The sequence below is a fragment of the Macaca fascicularis genome, chromosome 1, assembly GCF_037993035.2.
Source record: "Macaca fascicularis isolate 582-1 chromosome 1, T2T-MFA8v1.1".
NCBI classification, from domain to species: Eukaryota; Metazoa; Chordata; class Mammalia; order Primates; family Cercopithecidae; genus Macaca; species Macaca fascicularis.
The window spans coordinates 209,726,286-209,748,476 of record NC_088375.1 but is presented as its reverse complement, the minus strand read 5'-3'; the positions used below and the strand labels follow the sequence as shown (position 1 = coordinate 209,748,476).

The following is a 22,191-nucleotide window of genomic DNA, read 5'->3' as shown; positions in this document are numbered from 1 at the left end:
ATTGTTAAAGTGCATCTGCCATTTTGCAGCAATGCTATAATGCATAGGGTCCAGACTTACTGAAGATTCCATGAGTGGGGCAATTCTTCCATTTTCCTTTCATTTTACAGAAGGGGACCAGAGATAGCCTGTGAGGGGCGTCCATGATCGGGCCCAGAGGAGAATGGTACATTCTAAGGAAGGCCTTCAGGAAAAGTTTATGAAAGCCCCACAACTTGGAGAAAGAAAATCTAACCTGGTAGTTCAACAGTGAACCAACTCCCAGGCCCCAAAGCATGCCGGCGGCAGAGCCCAGCTCCGAATGCCTGGAACTATGTCTGTACACAGGCTAGGCTGTCTCTAGCTCTTTTTTCCCCTCACCTCACTAAGTGATCTTAGGCAAGTCCATTATCTTCTTTAGGCCTCAGTTTCCCTGTCTGTAACACATAGGAGTTGGGCTTGATACTAAGGCTTTTACAGCTCTGGAACATTCCAAAGAAGTTAGTGGAAGATGGGGAGAGGAGAGTTGCCCAGATAAGGGCAGAGTTGGGGCCCTAAAGATGAGGAAGTCAGACAAGGTGTGGTAGCTCACATCTGTAATCCCAGCACAATCCCAGCACTTTGGGAGGCTAAGGAGGGAGGATTGCTTGAGCTGAGGAGTTGAAGACCAGCCTGGACAACATAGCAAGACCTTGTCTCTACAAAAAATACAAAATTACTTGGGCGTGGTGGCGGGTGCCTGCAGTCCCAGTTACTCAGGAGGCTGAGGTGGGAGGTTCACTTGTGCCTAGGAGGTTAAGGCTGCAGTGAGCCACGATCACACCACTATACTCCAGCACCCTGGGCGACAAAGGGAGAAAACAAAACAAAACAAAACAAAAGGCCGGGTGCGGTGGCTTAGGCCTGTAATCCCAGCACTTTGGGAGGCTGAGGTGGGTGGATCACCTGAAGTCAGGAGTTTGAGACCAGCCTGACCAACATGGTGAAACCCCATCTCTACTAAAAATACAAAAGTTAGCTGGGCATGGTGGCACATGCCTGTAATCCCAGCTCCTCAGGAGGCTGAGGCAGGAGAATTGCTTGAACCGGGAAGGCTGAGGTTGCAGTGAGCTGAGATCACACCACTGTACTCCAGCCTGGGTGACAGAGCGAGACTCCGTCTCAAAAAAAAAGAAAAAAAAAAAGAGAGAGAGATGAAGAAGTCAGAGGATCCTGGGTAGGGACTTTATTGGGCAGAGCTGCTGCCCCGATCCCAATTCCCTGATTCCAGGTATAGGCGCTCAGGACCTTCCTCCCCAAGGCTCCACACCGTCCCTGAGAGAGGAATTGTGCCTCAGCTAACAAGATGAAATTAGGGCAGCCGTTTCCATGAGCTGTTGACAGAGCTCATGCACCCCAAACTGGTCAGGAAATAACATTTGTTTTCAGGCTTCTCCTCCCCCTGCCCCCTCATCCTCCCACCTCTCCTGGGCTCCAGGCCCATTTCCACCCCTCATTATCTGGGCTCCCGCTTCAGGGCTGGGCCCCAGCTCGGAGCATCCTCATTGGTGTCAGCCTCCACCTCTCACAGTCTGCTCTGCACTCACATCAGCTGCTGGTTTGATAAGCTAATGGGCTCTAAGGTGTTCAGGGGTGATAAGAAGTGGATGTGCTACCCGGGCACCCATGCCTGGGCCCAGAGGGGGTACATTCTACCGAAAGCCTTCAGGAAAAGTTTATGAAAGCCTCATGACTTGCAGAAAGAAGTCTAACCTGGTAGTTCAGCAGCAAGAGATAAGGCAATACTCACCATCATTGTAATAGTAGGCATATGGACAGCACCCGACGTTCCAGGCACTGTTCTACGTGCCTTACACACTTAGCCCACAACAGCCTCATGCAAGAGGTACGATTTATTATCCCCATTTTACAGATGGGGAAAGGGAGGCACAGAGAGGTGCTATAACTAGTCCCAGTCATAGAGCTAGTAATGGTAGCAGAAGGATTCGAACCCTGCCTACCTGGGTTTAACAATTATGCCATGCTGCCTTTCTATATAGCATATATAACGTGACTGTGATGGTGAAGAGTGTGGGTCTCTGAATCAGGTTGTCAGTGTTCAGAGCCTGGCTCTTCCTGTGTCCCAGCTTCCTGAGCTGTAAAATTGGGATGAAACAATGCCACCTGTTCAGAGGATTGCCATGAGCATTGAGCTTGCTGGCTCATGCAAGTCACTTCACCCAGCATTGGGTATGTAGTGAGTGTTAGTAACTATTACCCGTTGCCAGCCGCTGATTAGCCGTGTGACTTTAGGCAAGACTGCTCTCCCCCAGGCCTGTTGCAAAGAGACCACTCGCAAAGAGTTTGTTTGGATAACAGCACTTTGGCCTTCTGGAACATCCCCATAGGCAGCTGCCTCCTCTGGTCAGCTGCCTCTGTGACTCTGGATCTGCACCCCCTCCCACTCTTGCCCCTCCCTCTGGCCTGCAGAAACTTCAGCACCAACAGCTCTGAAGGCAGACCCAGCTTCATTCACCCAGGCTCTAGGGTTGACCTCCACACTGTGCTCCCACTGCTGCCTGGGAAGACCTCTGCAGCCTCAGGCTGCCACCACCTCCTCCCCCACAGCTTCTACTCTACCCACAACTCTCACCCTGCTGCAGCCTGGGAAGAAAAACAAAGATTTCCCAAAGGGACAGAGAGAAGCCGCGATGTGGAAGGTGCCAGGGTTTGGAATGTTTACATGTCACTGGGAAAACCCCTCTGTCTTCTAGTAGCCCCTCTCTCTGCCTCTGAGGAGTATGGGGTGGGGACGGGGGACTGGGTGGTATCCACAGCACAGGACCCAGGATAGTCTCCCAGTTTGGTAGCCTTAGGGAAGCTCTGCATGGTAGGAGATTGTTAACAGTAATGGACCCCAGTGAATCACCAACTGCCAAACATGTGAATGAGGTCATCTGAGGCCATCCCACCCCAAACTGCAGATGCATGAATGACCCTGGGTGAAACCAACAGAAGAACTGCCCAGCTGAACCCAGCCCAGTTGTTGTACCACAGAATCATGATCATGAATAAATTAAAAGGTTGTTATTTTAAGCTACTAAGTTTGGGGTGGCTGTTATGCAGCAATAGGTAATTGATACTCTCTGCTTCCCCTAAGCATCTCATAGGTCCCTTAACTCCAAGCCCAGAATGAACATATCATGGTTGATTTATCCTCACAACCTGTCCCTCCCCTTCTGTCTCTCATCTCAGGAACTGACACCTCTCTATGCCAAATCATACATCTGTAGCCAGCTTTAACTCCCCACTCTTTTCATCAAGTACAGCTGATTTTATCTCCTAAATTTCTCTTGAATCTCCTCCACTGCCCCTGCCCATCTGGTCTCATCACATGTCATCCAGACCAGCAGTCATTACAGCAAAGAACACATACTGTAGAAAATGCTCAATACAATCACTAGGGTAGCTGGAAGAAAACAAGCAGTTCTAGTTTTATTTTTATTTAAAAAATTAAGAAATTAGAGCTTTTGATAATAAAAGCTAATACTTTTTATGTGTGTTAATTCATTTAATCCTTTCAACAACTTAATGAAACAAGTACTATCATCCTCTGACAGAAGCTGAAACAGAGACAGAAAGAGGTTGACTGATCTGCCCAAGGTCTCTAGGATACAGAGGCAAGATATGAATCAGTCTAGCTCCAGGAATCCCTGAACTTTCATGCACAGAAGAATCACCCAGAGGGCTTGTGAAAACACAAATTGCTGGGCCCCAAACCCAGAGCTTCTGATCAGTAGGTCTGGGCTAGGGCCTGAGAATCTGCATTTCTACTAAATTTCCGGGGAATGCTAAGGCAGCAAGTCTGGGGACCACACTTTGAGAAACATGGATCTAGGCTATTCTGCCTCTAAAGGTACTTTGTGAAGTTTTCAGCTCTGCAAATATTTAATATTCAGATTCACCCAGAAGCCGTCCCTCACTTGCTCAGGATGACATACAGCCTTGAGTCTCCTAGCTTTGGAAGGTACCCTAAGGGAATATTGGTCCAATGGGATGGATTTGATATGCATTTCTCTATATTCATCATGTTGCAACTAATGGCAGGGTTTTATGTTTTATTTATTTATTTTTATTTTTATTTATTTATTTTTTTTGAGATGGAGTCTCACTCTGTTGCCCAGGCTGGAGTGCAGTGGCGCAATCTCAGCTCACTGCAAGCTCCCCCTCCCGGGTTCACGCCATTCTCCAGCCTCAGCCTCCCAAGTAGCTGGGACTACAGACGCCTGCCACGACGCCCGGCTACTTTTTTGTATTTTTAGTAGAGACGGAGTTTCATCGTGTTAGCCAGGATGGTCTCGATCTTCTGACCTCATGATCTGCTCACCTCAGCCTCCCAAAGTGCTGGGATTACAGGCGTGAGCCACCACGCCCGGCCATCTCAAATATTTTTATTTTTTTTGAGACAGGGTCTTGCTCTATCGCCCATGCAGGAGTGCAGTGGTACAATCCTGTCCCACTGCAGCCTCAAGCTCCCAGGCTCAAGCAATCCTCTCACCTCAGCCTACCTAGTAGCTGGGACTACAGACATATGCCACCACACCAGGCTAAATTTTAAGCCTTTTTTTTTTTTTTTTTTTTTAGAGATGGGGGTCTCCCTGTGTTTCCTAGGCTGGTCTTGAACTCCTTGGTTTAAGCCATCCTCCCAACTTGGCCTCCCGAAGTGCTCAGCCAGGGTGTTTTCTTTTTTCTTTCTTTCTTTTTTTTTTAATTAACTATTACAGAACTTTTAAAGCATATACAAAAACAGAGAGTACAGCACAATGACCCTACATGCCCATCTCCAAACTTTGATGACTGTCACATGAGACCAATCTTGTTTTTATAAACCTTCTCTACTTTTTCTTTTTTTTCTGGCATAAAGCAAACCCCAGATATCACGCCATTTCAATGTGCCTCTCTAACAGATGGAGCCTTAGAAAACAACAACAACAAAATCCACCATGCTTTTATCACACCTAACAAAATTAACAATAATTCTTGTATATCATAAGATATTCATGCTGTATTCATATTTCCTGATTGCCTCAAAATGTCTTTTTAGAATTGGCAGGTTTGAATAATCTATTGTAGTTTACCAGGACTGATTTCAATTAAGTGGATTGACAGGTTAAGTTACCTAAGTTTAACTCAACTAACTTTCACAAAATGAAGTAATTGCTTAAACAACTCGTGCAGAAAAACACAGATTGGAAGCGCAGAAACAATGGCAGCCAAGTGAACAAAAAGGAAAAGGCAGAGTGAAACTTCCCCTCACACAAGCTGTCAGTCACATTCGAGATTAAAAAAATGTCGACCTAATCAGATCTGACAAGTCAATCAAGACAATTTCAAATTATCAAGAAGACTCTGAGGAGTGAATTTTCATCCACTATCGTCAACTGTAGCAATGGACCCGGCCTGGAGATTGACACCATTATGATTAGTAATTTGAGAATATTACATATTTCATTTTGATCTCTTTGAATTTTCCTAATTTGTATGTATTTATTATAACATACAAAACATATTAATGCAGCAATACTTAAAGTAATACTTAAAGTGTAACATATAACCATGGTACATGCTCAAAAAATGGTGTGTACACCATCAGAAGGTTGAAGCCCTCGGGTCAATACTACACTACAGCCTCCATGCTGGTCTAGTGTCTCAAGCCATGTCCCCCTGTCTCCAACACCAGCCCTGGCATGGCTTCCTCCATGACCCAAATCTAAACTTGTCACACTCCTGTTCACTATTTGGACCTCAGACTGAAGCCAAACTCCTTATGCAGCCCTGTGAGTCTACCACCCACTGCTTCCCTCTTTATTTTTATTTATTACTATTTTTTTTTTCAGACAGAGTCCCACTCTGTCACCCAGGCTAGAGTGCAGTGGCATGATCTCAGCTCAGCAACCTCTGCCTCCTGGGTTCAAGCAACTCTCCTGCCTCAGCTTCCCAAGCAGCTGGAACTATAGGCACATGCCACCACATCCGGCTAATTTTTGTATTTTTGGTAGAGATGGGGTTTCACCATGCTGTCCAGGCTGGTCTCGAACTCCTGACCTCAGGTGATCTGCCCGACTTGGCCTCCCAAAGCGTTTGGGATTACAGGCATGAGCCACCATGCCCAGTCCCTGCTTTCTTCTTTGTTTTTTGTTTTTGTTGTTTTGCTTTTTGAGACGAAGTCTCGCTCTGTCGCCCAGGCTGAAGTGAAATGGCCTCCCAAGTAGCTGGGATTACAGATGTGTGCCACCACACCCGACTAGTTTTTATAATTTCAGTAGAGATGGAGTTTCGCCATGTTGGCCAGGCTGGCCTGGAACTCCTAACCTCAGGTGATCCTCCAGCCTCCGCCTCCCAAATTGCTGGGATTGCAGATGTAAGCCACCTCGCCTGGCCCCTTGCCTTCCTTTTTAGGCTCCAGGGCAATGCAATGTTAAGCCCAGGCTCAGTCTGCTCCAGTGTGTGCACATGCAATGGCACCCACTGTGCCCTCACTTGGATGACCCTCCTTTGTCCCATAGGTAACTCCTACTGAGCCTTCAAGACCTGCTTGGGCAGTCACCTCCCTCCAGAAGCCTTCCCTGACACCATCGTCTCCCCTGCCTGGGTTGTGGACTCTCCTGTGAGCTTCTGTATAAAGTGAGTTTCTGAGGACATTTTGTACCTATGTTAGTAGCACGGTGCAAGGGTAAAGAACATGGACCCTAGAGTCAATCTACAGGGTTGGAATAGTGGCTGCTATACCTACTGGGTTATATGACAAATGACTCAACCCCACTGTAAAATGGGGCCATGATGCATAATGGTTAAGTGTAAGGAAACTAAATCCAGGATGGCTAAATTTAAATATGCTGTGCTATTGCTAGCTGAGCGACCTTGGGCAAATTACTCAACATCCATATGCCTAGTTTCCTCATATGAAAAATGAAGATCATAACAGTACCCACCTCATGGGGTTGTTGTGAGGGTTCAATGTAAAACCCTTAGAATAGTGCCTGCTACATAGTAAGTGCTCATAAATATCAGCTCTAATCATCATATGTCTGGATCCCACATTGGCTGTCATATATGGTTGAATGAATGGAATGCATTGAATTGTATTGGATTGAAATGAATTAAAATTGTGCCAACTCTTGTTTGTCTGTCACTGAGGGCTCCTCTCTGGGCCAGCCCTTTCAATGGTATAAGGTCTTCCCTCCCTAAGTCCGACTTGTCACTGCCATGGGCCCCAGGATGACTTCTCTTTGCTTTTAGTTAACTGGTCGTTAATACCACCTGGGAACAAGCAAGCACTCAACCAGGCTCGAGCTTCAGCTTTGTCTCAGGGACGTTCTTCAAGGAGGCCCTGTCCATTATCAACAACGTATCAGCCCACTAAAATGTCTGAAACTCATTTCAATATTTTTAAAAAAGCGAAGTCACACCATTGTGGACATCTGTCTTATTTACAGTTGTCTCATCACAGTCTGGGAATATTTTTAGCTGAATATAAAATAACCATCACCCTACCCTCCCCTTCAGCCATACCTTCTGGTTCTGGATTTACAGACAGCGTGCAGACTTCCCAGCCCCTAAGTGAGAAGAAAGCTGGGGTCGGTGGGGGTGGGGATGGGGGGTAGCAACAGGATGACGCTTCCAAAAGAAAAGTAGTATAGAAATGAGCAAGAGAGCCGGGCGCAGAGGTTCACGCCTGTAATTCCACACTTTGGGAGACTGACGCTGGAGGATCACTTGTGTCCAGGAGTTTGAGACCAGTCTGGGCAACGCAGGGAGACCCCCATTTCTACCAAAAAAAAAAAAAAAAAATTAGCCAGGCATGGTGGTGCGCTCCTGTGGTCCTAGCTACTTGGGAGGCTGAGGTGGGAAGATTGCTTGAGCCCAGGAGGTCAAGGCTGCAGTGAACCATGATCATGCCATTGCACTTCAGCCTGGGCGACAGAGTGAGACCCTGTCTCAAAAAGAAATAAGAAATGAGCAAGAGGCCACAAAAAGGAAACAAAAACCAAAAACCCAACAACAACATGAAATTGCTTGCATAAGAGAGCTGCGCTTGTATCCCTAAATCTATAAAAATAAAAATTTTTTAAAAATAAAAAAAAATTCCTTGCCATTAAGGAGAGAGAAGGGGAAGTAGAGAAGCAGAGAATTATGAAGATCATCTGGCAGAGGGAATTTGAGGAACACCAAAGAGGACGCCTCTCACTGCACTGAAAAATCAAGGCAGGTTTCACGGAAGGAGGAATATCCAGGCTGCTTCTAAAGGAAAGCTTACATTGTTGGCTGAGTTTCGGCGCAATCTATGGAAGAAGATGGGGGAATCCTTTTCCTTGAGATTTTGTAGAAAGGAACATCTGTGCCCCTGGAGAACCACAGGCCTCCCCCGCCCCTACCCCTGCTATTTGCCTGTGTGATCACTTTTCCAATGAACCCTCACCTTGATAGGACGCCACGAGCCCCTTTTGATCCTCTAAGGAAGCGTCGTAGTAGGTAAAAAAAAAGAAGAGGAGAATGAGAGCTGCTTCCAGTGTTAGGGCCCAGAGGGGCAGGCAGCACCGGACAGACCGCGGGTACTTAGAGCTCATCCTGTGTCCGTCTCTGTGCAGGGGTTCCACCAGCACCAAGCATCACCTCTCTCTCCAACACTTACTTGAGGGCTTGAGGGAGCGATAGGGGAGACACCCGCCAAAGGCCTTATCTCAGGCTGCAAGGCTGGCTGTGCTGGCCTGTCTATGGAGTTAACACGGAAGCAGAGGGACTATGATGGGGAGGGGAGGAAATGTATGTTTTCCATAGTTGCTGCATTCCTGTTATAGGTTCCTGCTGTGCTCAGTTTAAAAGAGGGCATTCTATTCCTTCGACACCCAAACATAATCCTTCTTTACTCTGGACTTCAGTCATCTTCACCATAACCTTGTAAGAAAAGCAAGAAACGGATCAATACTCCTATTTTATGAATAAGGAAACCGAAGCTCAGAAAAGGCATTCTTTTTAAAACTTCACTACATGACAGAGAGGTCACCCAGTGAGCTCTTAACAACAATGTATTGAATGAGAATGGATGAAACCAAAGAATGGAGCTGAGCCCTGGGGAGGACACAGATAGGACCCAGGTAGAACTGACTCCTCCTAGTTACACAGTTGAAATTATTTACATTTGAATTTATATTTAAATCTATGTGTTTCTAAGCACTTTAAGGGTGGGTGGCGGAAGAGAAAGGAGGCCGGGGTTCAGCTCTAGTAAAAACCTGGGGGGGATCCTGATCCAGCCTTAGGGTAAAGTTGCTCCTACCTCTGGTCACCTCCTCACAGGGCAGCCCAGGACTCTGCCTGGGGCACTACAGTGCATTTGAGGAAGGCCACCAGCCTCAGCATCCCCATCCCACAGTGGTGGACAGTCCAGTCCCCCGGCATGAGCTTTAAGGGGCTGAGGACTTATTTCTAACCCTGCAGCCAACTTCCCTGTGGCTCCTATCCATGTGCCTGGCTGAAGGTCTGGAAGGTCTGGTACATGGTGTCAAGGAAGGAAGGAATAGAGGGAGGGATGGAGGGAGGGAGGAAGGGATGAAAGAGGAAGAAAAGAAGGAAGGAATTAGAGGTTCCTTACTTTCTACAATGGCCCCAGACACTGGCCACTGAGTGTAAACCGAATGTGTGGAGCCCCAGAGAACAAAGCCAGGGCCAGGAGCTGCAGGAAGGCGGAAAGTGGAAAGTGGATACTTTATTGACCATTACAGTTGTCCACTGAAATAAATACTCATGAGGTACTGAGCACCCTGTCACTAGGGGAATGCAAGCAGAGGCTGATAGTTACTTGTCAGAAATGTCTTGAAAACAATTCCTATGTAGATCAGAGGAGATTTTAATCACCCAGTAGAGTCCTGTCATTTTGATTTTAGATGAAGAAACCAAGACCCAGAGAGGTCATACCCAAGGTCATCTAGTCATTTGGCATCTGTCACTAAGAAGTGCAGCTTTATTTACAGAAGGAAAAAACTGAGACTAACCTAAATGTCCACTAGCAGGGGGCTGGTTAAGAAAACTGCAGGACATGTAACTTGCTACCAATATGATGGTTCTGAACATATGCAGGAAAAGCAAGAGGAAAATGCTTTTATCAAAACTGACACAGAAGATATACTGTTTAGTGAAAAAGCAAGTTATATAACAGTATATACAACATATTCCCACTCTTATAAAATAATATGTTAGCACATGCATAGAAAAAAGTTGGCTGCAAACCACCAAAACATTGGTTACTTTTGCTTTATACATTTTCAGAGCTAACTGTTATTAAGTACTTGCTGGCCACCATTCTAAGCACTTTACATATATGAACTTAGTTCATGACACTAGGATGGGTACTAATAGGCTTATATTACAAATGAGTAAACTGAGGCACAGAAAAACTAAGTGACTTGCTCAAGGTCGCAGGGCTAGTAAGTAGTGGAGCTGGGACTTGAACCCAGGTAGCCTAACTTCAGGACCTGGCTGTTTGACCACTAAGCTATAACCTAGATCAGAAGTCCCTGACCTTTTTGGCACCAGGGATGGGTTTTGTAGAAGACAATTTTTCCACAGACTGGGGTGAGGTTGGAGGGATGGTTTGGGGATGAAACTGTTCCACTGCAGATCATCATGCATTAGTTAGATTCTCCTAAAGAGCACACAACCTAGATCCCTCTCATGCGCAGTTCCCAATAGGGTTTGTGCCCCCATGAGAATCTAATGCCGCTGCTGATCTGACAGGAGGCTTAGCTCAGGCGGTAATGCCTGCTGGCCTACCCCTCATGCTGTGCGGCCTGGTTCCTAACAGGCCACAGTCTGGAGGTTGGGGACCCCCGGCCTAGATTACTTTTAAGTCTTCTTCCAATTCTGAAAGTCTAGGAATGTGGGGTTCTAAGCCCTCTGCTACCCCAACAGCAAGTAAGGGGGAGGGTACCCCAATCTCCAGAGGTCAGAAGTCTCCATTCCTCTCACAATTGCCTCCTGGTTCTGATTTCTGCTCTATTTCTGGCAGTCAGTACTTCTTATAAACTGGGTTTCCTGAGAAGGAACTCCCCTGTGCAGTGGGATAAATAGATGTGACCCCTGCCAACCTGGGCCCAGTGCAAGCTCTGTAAACCAGGCAGCCAACTGCACCTACCTGCCTGAGGGCACCAGATGTCAGCAAGATGAACACTAAAGATTTCCAGGCAATGCCAACCCCCGTACCTGACGGGCATGTTTACCAGCTGGCAAACAGTGTGGGTGGTAGCTGGTTCCAAGGCACTCCAAATCCCTATGCATCCTGATCCTGCCCCAGTAAGGAAGTAGCAGGGACTGACTGCTTGACAAGAGGACCCCGCTCCTCGCAGAACAGAAAGGCTTTCATTAAGAAAGGGAGGTATCCCTGCAGTTGGCCTCTTATGACAGATTTGTCAAAAGCGGAGTTTTTGCTCTTCCCCTCTGACTCATAAAAGGCCCCGTTTTCTGACTATAGTTCCTGATATTCTGTCTTTAAATCTTCAAGGCAGGTCACCTGCTACAGAAAGCACAAGGGATCTAGGATCGATAAGTCGAAAACCAAATACAGTAAAATGTTAATTGTTGATTCTAGCTGTGAGATGTGTGGCTTTTCACCGTACAAGTCTTTCAACATTTTTTGGTAGATGTTTGAAATTTTTCATAATAAAATGCTGGGAAAAAAGCACTCTGTGCACCTGCTGTTCTCTCTGTCTGAAACACTCCTCCTACCAGATACAGATGGCCTCCGACTTACGATGGTTTGACTTAACGCTTTTCAACTTTATGATGGCGCGAAAGCAACACACATGCAGTAGAAGCCACACTTAGAGTACCCATCCCACCACGCCTCCGTCTTTCACTTTCCGTAGAGTACTCAGTACATTACATGAGATATTCAATACTTTATCATGAAATAGGCTTTGTGTTAGACGATTTTGCCCAACTGTAGGCTAATGTAAGTCTTCTAAGCATGTTTAAGGTAGGTGAGGTTAAGCTACGATGTTCAGTAGGTTAGGTGTATTAAATGCATTTTTGACTTACAATATTTCCTACTTACCATGGCTTTATCAGGACATAACCCCATCGAAAGTCAAGGAACAACTGTACTGGCTTGCTCCCCACCTCACCTCCCTGGATCTGTACTCCACCATCCCCTTCTCAGGGAAGTTTTCCCTGACTGCCCTATTTTTTTTCTTTTTTTTTGAGATGAAGTTTGGCTCTTGTTGCCCAGGCTGGACTGCAATGACACAGTCTCGGCTCACTGCAACCGCCACCTCCCAGGTTCAAGCAATTCTCCCGCCTCAGCCTCCTGAGTAGCTGGGATTACAGGCGCATGACACCACACCTGGCTAGTTTTTGTATTTTTAGTAGAGATGGGGTTTCACCACGTTGGCCAGGCTGGTCTTGAACTCCTGACTTCAAGTGATCCGCCCGCCTCGACCTCCCAAAGTGCTGGGATTATAGGTGTGAGCCACTGTGCCTGGCCTCTGACTGCCCTATTTAAAAGGACAGCATCAACTCCCCTTTCTGCTCCCATTGACAAGGGTTCCTTGTGTTCCCCTTTTACTTTCCGTCACAGCACTTACTAGCATCTGACGAAGTCTATATTTTCACTCGTGTATTTAGGTTTTTTTTTTTTTTAGATGGAGTCTTACTCTGTCACCCAGGCTGGAATGCAGTGGCACGATCTCGGCTCATTGCAACTTCTGCCTTTTAGGTTCAAGCGATTCTCCTTCCTCATCCTCCCAAGTAGCTGGGACTACAGGCATGAGCCATCACGCCGGGCTAATTTTTGTATTTTTAGTAGTGACAGGGTTTTGCCATGTTGGCTAGGCTGGTCTCGAACTCCTGACCTCAGGTGATTTGCCCATGTTGGCCTCGCAAAGTACTGGATTACAGGCACGAGCCACTGCGCCCGGCCTTGTATTTGTTTATTATCTACCTTCCCCTATGAGAATCTGAGCAACACGAAGACAGGGACTTTTGACTGCTGTGGTTGCTGTTGTATCCTCAGCACCAGGGAAGTCCACAGTAGGTGCTCAATAAATATTTGTTGGCTGAATAATAGCTACCATTTCTGGAATGCCAAGCATGGAACCAATCATTTTGCATATGTTATTTCATCAGCTCTCCCTCTCAAGCCTGTGAGTGTAGGCATCATTACACTTACAAAAGAGGAAACTGCTGTTCAGAGAGGTGGCGTGAGTACCCAAAGCCACACAGCTAATAAATGGCAGAGCTGGGACCTAACCCAGATCCATCTGACACCACGGCTTGTGTTGCTAATTACTTTGCAATTCTGCCTCCCAAGTTACTAAATCGCCCAGTCTCAATTTCCGTATGAGTCAAATAAGATGATGTGCTCTGGTCTCCTCACAGGGTTATTACAAATGTGAAAATTTGTCAGCAGGCCTGGCAGCCTGAGTTACGGAAACGAAGCTGAGCAATTGCTGCTATGACCACGGTGTCCTGGCCTGAGCAGCCAGGCTTCCTGCAGGTGTGGTGAATCGAGTCAGAGAGCCCATAGCTTTCCTGTGTAATCATGACTTTTCCGTAAAAACCAGACTCCCTGAGAATACCTGCCACGCCCTCCTACCTGAGTCAAGCTCAGTCATGGGCCGTGACCAATGAGGTAGGAGGTCCTCCAGTCCCTCCCTGGAAATGTGTCCATGCCAAGGGTGTGACCTTACTCTGGGCACGTTTGGCTAAAGTGCAGCTAAGTCAGTCATTCATTGATTTAACACACATGAGCTTTGGAGTCAGGCAACCTGGTTCAAATTCTGGCTTTGGAATGAGCTGTGTGACCTCGGGTAAAACAGTCAGTGTCTCTGTGCCTGTTTCCTCATCTGGAAAGGCAGAAAATCAGAGTGTCAATCTCACTGGGTTGTTGTGAAGATTCAACAAGGCAGTGCATAAAGTGTCAGATGTGTAGAAAGCACTCCGTAAATGTTAGCAATTATGATTATCACACAAGCTTGGCAAGTTTACTATAGAAACCTTTGAAAATACAGATGCATAAAGCTAACATAAAATGTCCATTTCAATCTCTCCAAAAACTAGCACTACGTTTTGAGTGTATATCCTTTCAGATGTTTTTCTATTTCTGTCGATTTAGGCCTTGTTTTTCTCCCTACAAAAATGGGATTACACAGCACATACAGTTTGGTAACTTGCTATTTTCATGAACTCTATATCATAAGCAGTTTCCAAACCAGGAAAATCTTTCTACGACACTATAACATGGTGGTTAAAGAGTCCGGGCTCTGAAAGCAGACTGCCTGGATTTGAATTCCCAACTCTGTTACTCTATGTGACCTTAGGCAAGTGCCTTAACTCCTCTGGGCCACAGTGTCCTCATCTGTAATATGGTGCCAGTAATCTCTATCTCACAGGATTCTTGTGAGGATTAAAACAAAATGTATCTGTTACTTGGAGTGGTGGCTGCAATATTAAGTGCTGTGTATAATCATCCTCCATGCCACACTGACTTCTATGGTAAGGATATGTGATAAAGTCTTTGGTCAGTCCTCTTCCAAACTATCCCTATTCTAAACACTACAGTGAACATCTTCCATTAACATGGTTCTGGCCTGGCGTGGTGGCTCATGCCTGTAACCCCAGCACTTTGGGAGGCTGAGGCAGGTGGATCACCTAAGGTCAGGAGTTTGAGACCAGCCTGGCTAACATGGCAAAACCCCATTTCTACTAAAAACACAAAAATTATCCAGGCACGGTGGCATGCAACTGTAGTCTCAGTTACTCTGGAAGTTGAGGCAGGAGAATCACCTGAACCCAGGAGGTGGAGGTTGCAGTGAGCCAAGAATGCACCACTGCACTCCAGCCTGGGTGACACAGCGAGACTCTCTCAAAAAAAAAAAAAAAAAAAAAAAAAAAAAAAAAGTTTCTCTAGGGGATACAGGTACATGTGTAAGAGGTGGCCATCCAAATGTTTGGACTTTTCTGTGATTCCTATAGGGCAGGAACAAAGCTCAAGACAGCTAGTAGGCTTGACATGATTGAATGGGCTGACAGAGGTGGGAATACCATTTCCTTATATGTGAAACAGGGTTTAATGACCTGGCCTCTAGAGCTGTTCTGGGCTCAGCTGAAGCCCAAGTGCAAATCCCTTCATCAGAAAGTCCCAGAAGGAGGGACGAACCTAAATTCCTATGTAGGCCTTGGTCTTTTGAATAAGGGCAAATTACTTCCCTTCCTTGTTTTACTCATTTGTAAAATGGCCACTGCTGATCTCTGCTTTCTGACTGGTGAAGGTGTGGGGAGCTGGGGCCTTGTGGCAGGAGGCCTGCGTCAGGTCAGCCCACTTCTGAATCCCAAAGGGCCATTTCAGGTCTCAGAGGAAAAAGGCTGGCACTTGGCTGGAGCCAAAAGGGCTTGTGCTAGAGTGGGTCGTGGAAAAAAGAGCTGGGTCTGGAGGAGTGAAAGAGGAAGAGTATGGAGACGGGCAGTCCTGCTCTGGCCTATCCTTGGGTCCTTGGCAAGAAGGCCATTCCCACCACCTCACCCCAACTCTACCCATCAATAGCCATATACAGGCACCACAGCACATGCCTGTGGCCTCAAGGCTCAGCTCAGATTTTGCTCAGCTTGTGTTTTGAGCTAGATTGCTCTACCACACCTATTATGTGACCTTGTTTCCTCTGAGCCTCAGTTTTCTCATCTGTAAAATGGAGCTAGCACGATGTGCTTCTAAACATAGAACTAGAAGCACCACCTCCAGAGGAGATCTTGGTACAGGGTGGGCTGGTGACTCAACCAAGGACACTGGTGAGTTGCCATGTGAATTGGGATTGGAACCTAGACCTCCAGACCTTCAGATTGTTTCTCAGGCCATCACCCTGAGATATTCTCTGCTTCCATGTAGTCCTAGAGCTCAACAGTAACTCTCAGCCACACCCTCCATTGCTCCCAGCCACTCCACACTTTTGCCACAGCATGAGATGCCCTGTCAGGAACCTATTTAAGAGTAGGCTAGACAGTGAGCCTCAGAAAGCTGGCATGTGTCCCCAGTGCCTCTCATCTTTTCTTTGGATTACTCATCTATCCATCCCACTTAGTCTCTGGCCCAGGTAATCTGGAACACTGCAGTCATGGGGATGAGGGATATGTAAGTCTGGGGTTCCCATGGAGTCTGAAGCCAGGACTTTACCATGTACCTGTTCCTGCCCTCCCCAATGCCTTTAAGCTTCCATTTTCATTTGGTTCCCACCTGTATCTTCCTCCATGAACCAATCTGCCTTGGCAGCTGAAGCCATTTTCTGCTGCTCCACACAGAGCATTCTGTTCATATCCTTTCTCGATGATGTGCAGGCCTTGGTGAAACTTTGAGCTCACAGAGTTTGTTTTCTTGGCCACCCAGTGCCACTTGATCAATATGCTGAAGTAGAGTTAAGGCATGAGAAACAAGTATACTGCTAACAGCAGTTACTTTCTGTTACCTACTGCTTGTCTGGCTCTGAAAGCTCATTGTCCTCCAAGCCTTAAAACAAACCTGAGTGGAAACAGACTCTGAAAGATTTAGTAACTTGTCCAAGCTGGTAAGTGGCCAAGCTAGAATTTCAGCCCTAGTCTGAAAAAGCAAGTACTCTGGCCATTTTTCTGAACTGTATCTCTGCAGGGTATAGATTTGATCTCCAAGAAGCTTTTTGCCTAAGTGGATGGATACGCCTTGCCTAAGAAACCACACATCAGAAGCGGCACTAACACGGATGCTGTGTTGGGGCAGAGGCAGGGAGGAAAGATCGGTTGCAGTGGATTTAAGGATAGTGAGAAAAAAGGTTTGTTTGCCCGGTGTAGCCTGGAAAAGGAGGGTGGGTCACCAATGGGACCAGTTCTGGATGCCATTCTAAACAGAATGGGTTTTCTCTTCCAGGCACTGGGAGATCTCTGAAGGTTTGTGAGCAGGAGAAAGTAACAGAATCATGATTGAGGACAATGCATTTGGTGTAAACTAAAGTGTCTCCTTGGGGTAGATGTTGATTAAGGGAGGGCTGATCACAGGCCAGAGAGAGTTCTATGTGTCCCAGGACAAAACAAAATGGCATCTACTTCCTGGGAAGTTTTACAAATGCATTGGAAGACTAACTGCCCCACTGTCGTTGAGGGATTACACTGGTAAAGCTACTGGATAGGACATGCTGCTATATTTTTCAGAAATATTTATAAAAGCTGCATTAAAACATGTAAAAATGCTTATATTAAAGTACAGTATATGACCACTATTCTATTTAATAGCAATAGTAACATTATCATCCATGGGGGAAAATTGGAAAACAAGCAAATACAATAAAATGTCAACAGTATTTGTGTTAATGTGATGAGACCCATGGGTGTTTTCTCCTTTTCGGCCACTTTCCTATATTTTCCCCAGTTTTCTCTAATGATAAACTTCTTTTTCTCTTTAAAAAAAAAAAACAAAAAACACCGTGCTGCCTTTTCTAAGTGTTATTTTGCCCTACGTACGTGGCAGGGGAGTTATGAGGAGTAAATGAGCAAATACACGCAAATTACCCAGCACGGTGCCTGGCATAAAATCGGCGCTCAATGAGTATGAATCGTGAAGGGTCTCCGGTCCCGCGTCCCAGCCTTTGAGGAGCCCGGACCCGCCAAGCAGGCTCCCGGCCCGGCCCGGAGGTCGATGCTTCGCGATAGTGCCCTGGCGGGTCCTGCCGACTCGGGGCCCGCGGGCCCCACGGCGCTACCCAGCCTGCGGACGTGGAGCACGGGCCGCACCGCCGCACACGCCCTGGGCATCTCTGCGCGACGTCGCGCGCACCCACGGCTCCGCCCCGTGACGTAACCCGGGGCGGGGTCGCCACCTCCGATTGGCCGGCGCGCTGTCACCACGTCGCGGGAAGCTGGCAGGGTGTGTGTCTGTGTGCGTGTGGGGTTTGCTTTGTCATTCGTACCCCCTGTGCGCGCTGACGCGGCCGGCCTGGCCGAGCTCTCCAGCATCCCCAGAAGGGTCCCCAGCGCTGTTCCTGGGATGCTTCCTTACATAATAACGCGACTGGCTGAAGCGCACGTCAGCGCAGACACCGCACATGCCGCAAACCCGGGCCTCCCGATTTCATACATTGCTAGACGAGAGCCTACAATGCCATGTCGTACGGTATGCTCTAGTAGGGATTACAATACAGTGAAACGCAACCCAATAATAATAAAGCATACCTTCGCAACAAGGCGTAATATAGGATGTTATATTTATAGGGCCTATTTATAAGCCTCTATTTAAATCTTTCTGATAGGCTCAGCCGCGGACCCAGACACCATAATGATTGGCGCATTCTTCTGTCCTTCAAAGAGGCGGGTTCTAGAGGCAGTTTTGCCTCAGCGGGCCCTGGGATTGGTCGACAGCGGTTTACCGGTGGCCTCGATTGGCCCCGCGGGCCGTCCATCGGAGCTGGGGAGGCGGGGCAGGCGGCTGGCTGGTGCTGGGCGGGCGGGCCCCGGAATTGTCATTTCTTTGTTTCCGAAGGCGGAGGAGGCTCCGAGCCCCCCCTCCCCGTGCCACCCCCTCCCCCCGGGTGCTGGCTCCATGTCTGTGTGACCGGCCCCAGGGGTAGAGTCCAGGCCCGACGCGGGGCGGGCCGGCGGCGGCGGCTGAGGTGAGAGACGGCGGCGGCGGCGCGGGCACCCGGCCCCCCAGCGGGAGGATGAAGCGGCGGAACGCCGACTGCAGTAAGCTCCGCCGCCCCCTAAAGCGGAACCGGATCACCGAGGGCATCTACGGCAGGTAAGCGGCTGCGCCCCCACTCCGCGGGCGCCGGCCCTGCGGTCCCCCGCCAGCTCGGAGGGGCCCGGCCCCGTTATGTAACCCCGACTAGGCCGCACTCCCGCCCCGGGGGCTCCCCTGAGGAGCGCTGGCCCGGGAGCAGCTGGCTGGCCCACCGGGGGTCCCCCCCGGGGGCGCGGGGCGTGGCGAGGGCTGGCCCGGCCTGGCCGGGTGGGGAGGGCGCGGCGGGCGCTAGCTGAGGGAGCCGCCGCGCCGCCGTTGGAAGCGCCGGGCCCGCCGGGGGGAGGGGCGGAGAGCCCCCCAACCAGCCCGGCGCTCCCAAGCATCCCGGCCGTGCCGCTGGGCCCAGCCAGAGGGCCGCTCCCGGGAACCCTGACTTGCAGCCTCTGGCCCCCGAGCCCCCCGGTGGCTTGGGAGTTTGCCGGCCTGAGCCAGGAGGCGCGTGGACCACAGCGCGGGGGGTGGGGGAGGCTGACAAAGTTCAGAGCCCACTGTGGCCCCTCGTTCCCCCAAGCTGCCAGCAGAGTGGCCTGGAGCCATGCTGTCACTTCTTTCGCCTTCTACTTCCCATATGGGATCTCAAACTTGGCACCGAGGGCTGAAGCTGATACCCCCAAATCATGCCCTGTGGCCCTGCTCCAGACTCGAAAGGGTCTGATGACCAGTTTTTCAGCAAATACTGTTTTGACAATTCCAAGCAGATAGCTTGCTTTGAACGTTTTTAAAAAAGGATTTTCTCCAAACTCTCTTTTTTTTTTAATCCGCAAGAAAAGCAGTGTCCCTTTAAATAGAAGTTGAATTCAGTCCACCGGTAGAGAAAGACAACAGGTTCATGGGGCAACTTACTATCATAGCTTCCCCAAGTCGATTTGTGTACGACTGTTTTCTGGTTCTTCTCAGAATGTTAATTGTAAATGGTATTTGCCTTGATACAGATTTCGGTGGAGAGGTAATTAGTTTACAAAGGAGAATTCTCAGCATGTGGATATAGGCTTAATTGAGTCCTCATGGTGCTTTACAATTAGCTCTTCTAGCTGTGGGATTTCAAGAAATACGTGAGGTAGCTGATGACACCCAAGTTGTCTTAACATAACTGTACACCTTGCACATGCTCTTGTTTACAGATGTGGAATGATTGCTTTCCACAAGCAGCTGACTGTTGTAAACACTGGGGATTTTCTTCAAGTTTAAAAGCATTGAGAAGTCATAGTAAAAAGTTCTTAGGTATATTCTTATAAAATAAGCTATAGAGCATAGGAGTAATTCATTCATTCAATGGTTATATGTACTGTGTGCCAGGAACTCTTCTAATTAGTGAAGATAGAGCAGTGAATAAAACATTCGAATCTATGCTGAATCAATCAAACTTGACCATTTTAACTGAAACTGTAAAAGCAAACAATTTTTCCTACACATAGATGGAGGAAAGGTCTCTTAAATGCACGTTACGTATGCTACACATTCTTGAATTAAAGAAAGTTTTTCCCCCTTGGCTATTGAAAACTATTTGACCAACTTATCATTAATGGTAACATAAGAATAGGAAAGGGATATTAAACAGAGTTGGTAGACTTAGCACAACTGTGGCATTTGAATAGCTGCTATTTACAGTAACATAAGATGATGTACCTCCATTTATAGCAAGAAGATCGAGAGTTCCATATTGTTTACATGTTTTCTGCTGTATTTCAATTTCTCTTTGTACTTGAACAAATAGACCCAGTTTACAACCTGCGCCATAATAGCTACTCAAGTGTGAATCTATGTGAAGAAGTGAATTCATTGTTTAATGAAGATTTATCATCATTAAAAAGCCATCTGATGGCTTTTGAAATTTGAATTTATTACCCTAAAGGGTTAATTGTAAATACTCCATGCAAGTTATTCAGAGGTTCATCTGCAAAATTTTAAAAATCAACAGTGCATTAGCCTTAAATCTTCTTACACTTCTCTTTTGCATTCTTTAAGTTAAACGTTAATGAAAGACCTAAATGTATTTCTACCTGTCTTTCCTGGTTGGAGCATCATATATCAAATGAGCGTTTCAACTCACTTATCTGTTTCTTGGTTTATATTATGGAGTATTGGACTGAAGAACAAGATTTTTTTCCCCCAATTCTGTTTTTAAAGAGATTTAGAAAAATTTCCTGTTATTTCTAAAGCAAATAGGATGAGTGGACTGATTATAAACTAAAATGCTTGAGGATTCATGAATATCAGATTTCTGGTGATCATCAAATTTAAGTCTATACTAAGTTGTTTTTCACACCATCTATTGCCCATTTTGTTTCTCAACAACATCTGGCTGATTTTGGATTCATTAAACAGAGAGCCTTGTTTTTTTCCTGGGGCCGTGTTGACAGTTTTGATAACCACTGTCTACTGTTTCATAGCCAAACCTTTCATGGACTTATTATTTTCATGTTCTCAGTCTGTACAACTTTCTGAGCCTTGGCATAGGAAGGAGGCAGCTGTGGTGAAAAGCGCACTGGACTGCAGGAATCAGGAGACCCAGGATCAGACTCGAAATACCAGCTCTGCTGCTTTAGGCAGACAGGGCATCCACAGCTTTAAGCCCCAGTTCTCCCATCTTCAAGTGAGTTTTGAGGACTAAAGGAGATATGTACAGTTTGTGAGATGCTTTATAAATCCTAGTGTAGTTTACAGATACTGTTTACCATGTTGTTACTATCACAGTTTAACATGTGTGGCTTATTTTTTAAGTAGGCAGGAAATACTGTAAGATTTGGTGCAACTGTAAACAAAAGTTGAGGAGCCAAAACAAGGGGTCAGTTGCTGTTTGGTCTTGCTTTAAAAAATCCTGTTGTGGAGACACTTTTAAATCATGGGCTGCAGTCCAACAACTGTTGCTGAGGTGACTGTCAAATGATATCATTTATTGTGAGTATCATGGCTGTCTTGGAATTCTGTTTCAGGGCGAGATACAAGGAAAATTAATTTTAGGCATTATATTAATGTAATCTGCATTTATACCTATGAAACATCATTTGAAAATTGAAACATGCTATAGAAATATTTGAATCCAGTTAATAATTAAAAATAGGAGAAAGGAAATAGAAATAGTGATCTTTTCATCTTACTAGGGGCTAAAGTTCAATGTAGTTCTAAAAAAATCTGACCCAGCCCAGAGCCTGACACAGAGTAGACATTCAGTGTTCAATAAATGTTGAGTGAGTAAATTAATAAATAAATGAATATAAGCTAGTCCATTTCATTCATGAAGTGCCTACGTTGTTCAGGGAGTTGTGGAGGATACAGGATAACACATGGCTCATTGTCTTCAAGGGATTTACAGTCTAGTAGGCCGTAGTAATATCATCTTAAATTTGTACAATGGTTTAGAGTTTCCAAATAACTTTAAGTTCTGTTCAAGTAAAAATATTTTTGTTGTACTAAATTTTAGCTTACTG

General features: G+C 46.7%; 2 protein-coding genes across 15 annotated transcripts in view; one reads left to right on the top strand and one right to left on the bottom strand.

Moving 5' to 3' along the window:
• The window catches only part of LOC102136135 (RH-like protein), a 66,336-nt gene extending 48,554 nt beyond the window's left edge, over positions 1–17,782 (bottom strand). For 8 of the 10 annotated variants that reach the window (XM_005544397.5, XM_005544399.5, XM_005544398.5 and 5 more), the window contains exon 1: positions 8,438–8,644. In XM_005544397.5, the coding sequence (XP_005544454.3) occupies positions 8,438–8,585 (148 nt within the window). In that variant the 5' untranslated portion in view covers positions 8,586–8,644. Of the gene's footprint in view, positions 1–7,530; positions 7,787–8,437; positions 8,645–17,535 lie in introns of those variants that run through there. The other 2 variants (XM_005544405.5, XM_005544402.5) reach the window with 2 other exon arrangements.
• A 699-nt stretch (positions 17,783–18,481) lies between these two features.
• MACO1 (macoilin 1) overlaps positions 18,482–22,191 on the top strand; it is a 71,750-nt gene continuing 68,040 nt past the window's right edge. For all 5 annotated transcript variants that reach the window (XR_012424325.1, XR_012424324.1, XM_074016415.1 and 2 more), the window contains exon 1: positions 18,482–18,760. Coding sequence is in view for 3 of the 5 variants with exons in the window: in XM_074016415.1 (XP_073872516.1) it covers positions 18,681–18,760 (80 nt within the window). In the remaining 2 variants the exon portion in view is untranslated. The remainder of the gene's footprint in view (positions 18,761–22,191) is intronic.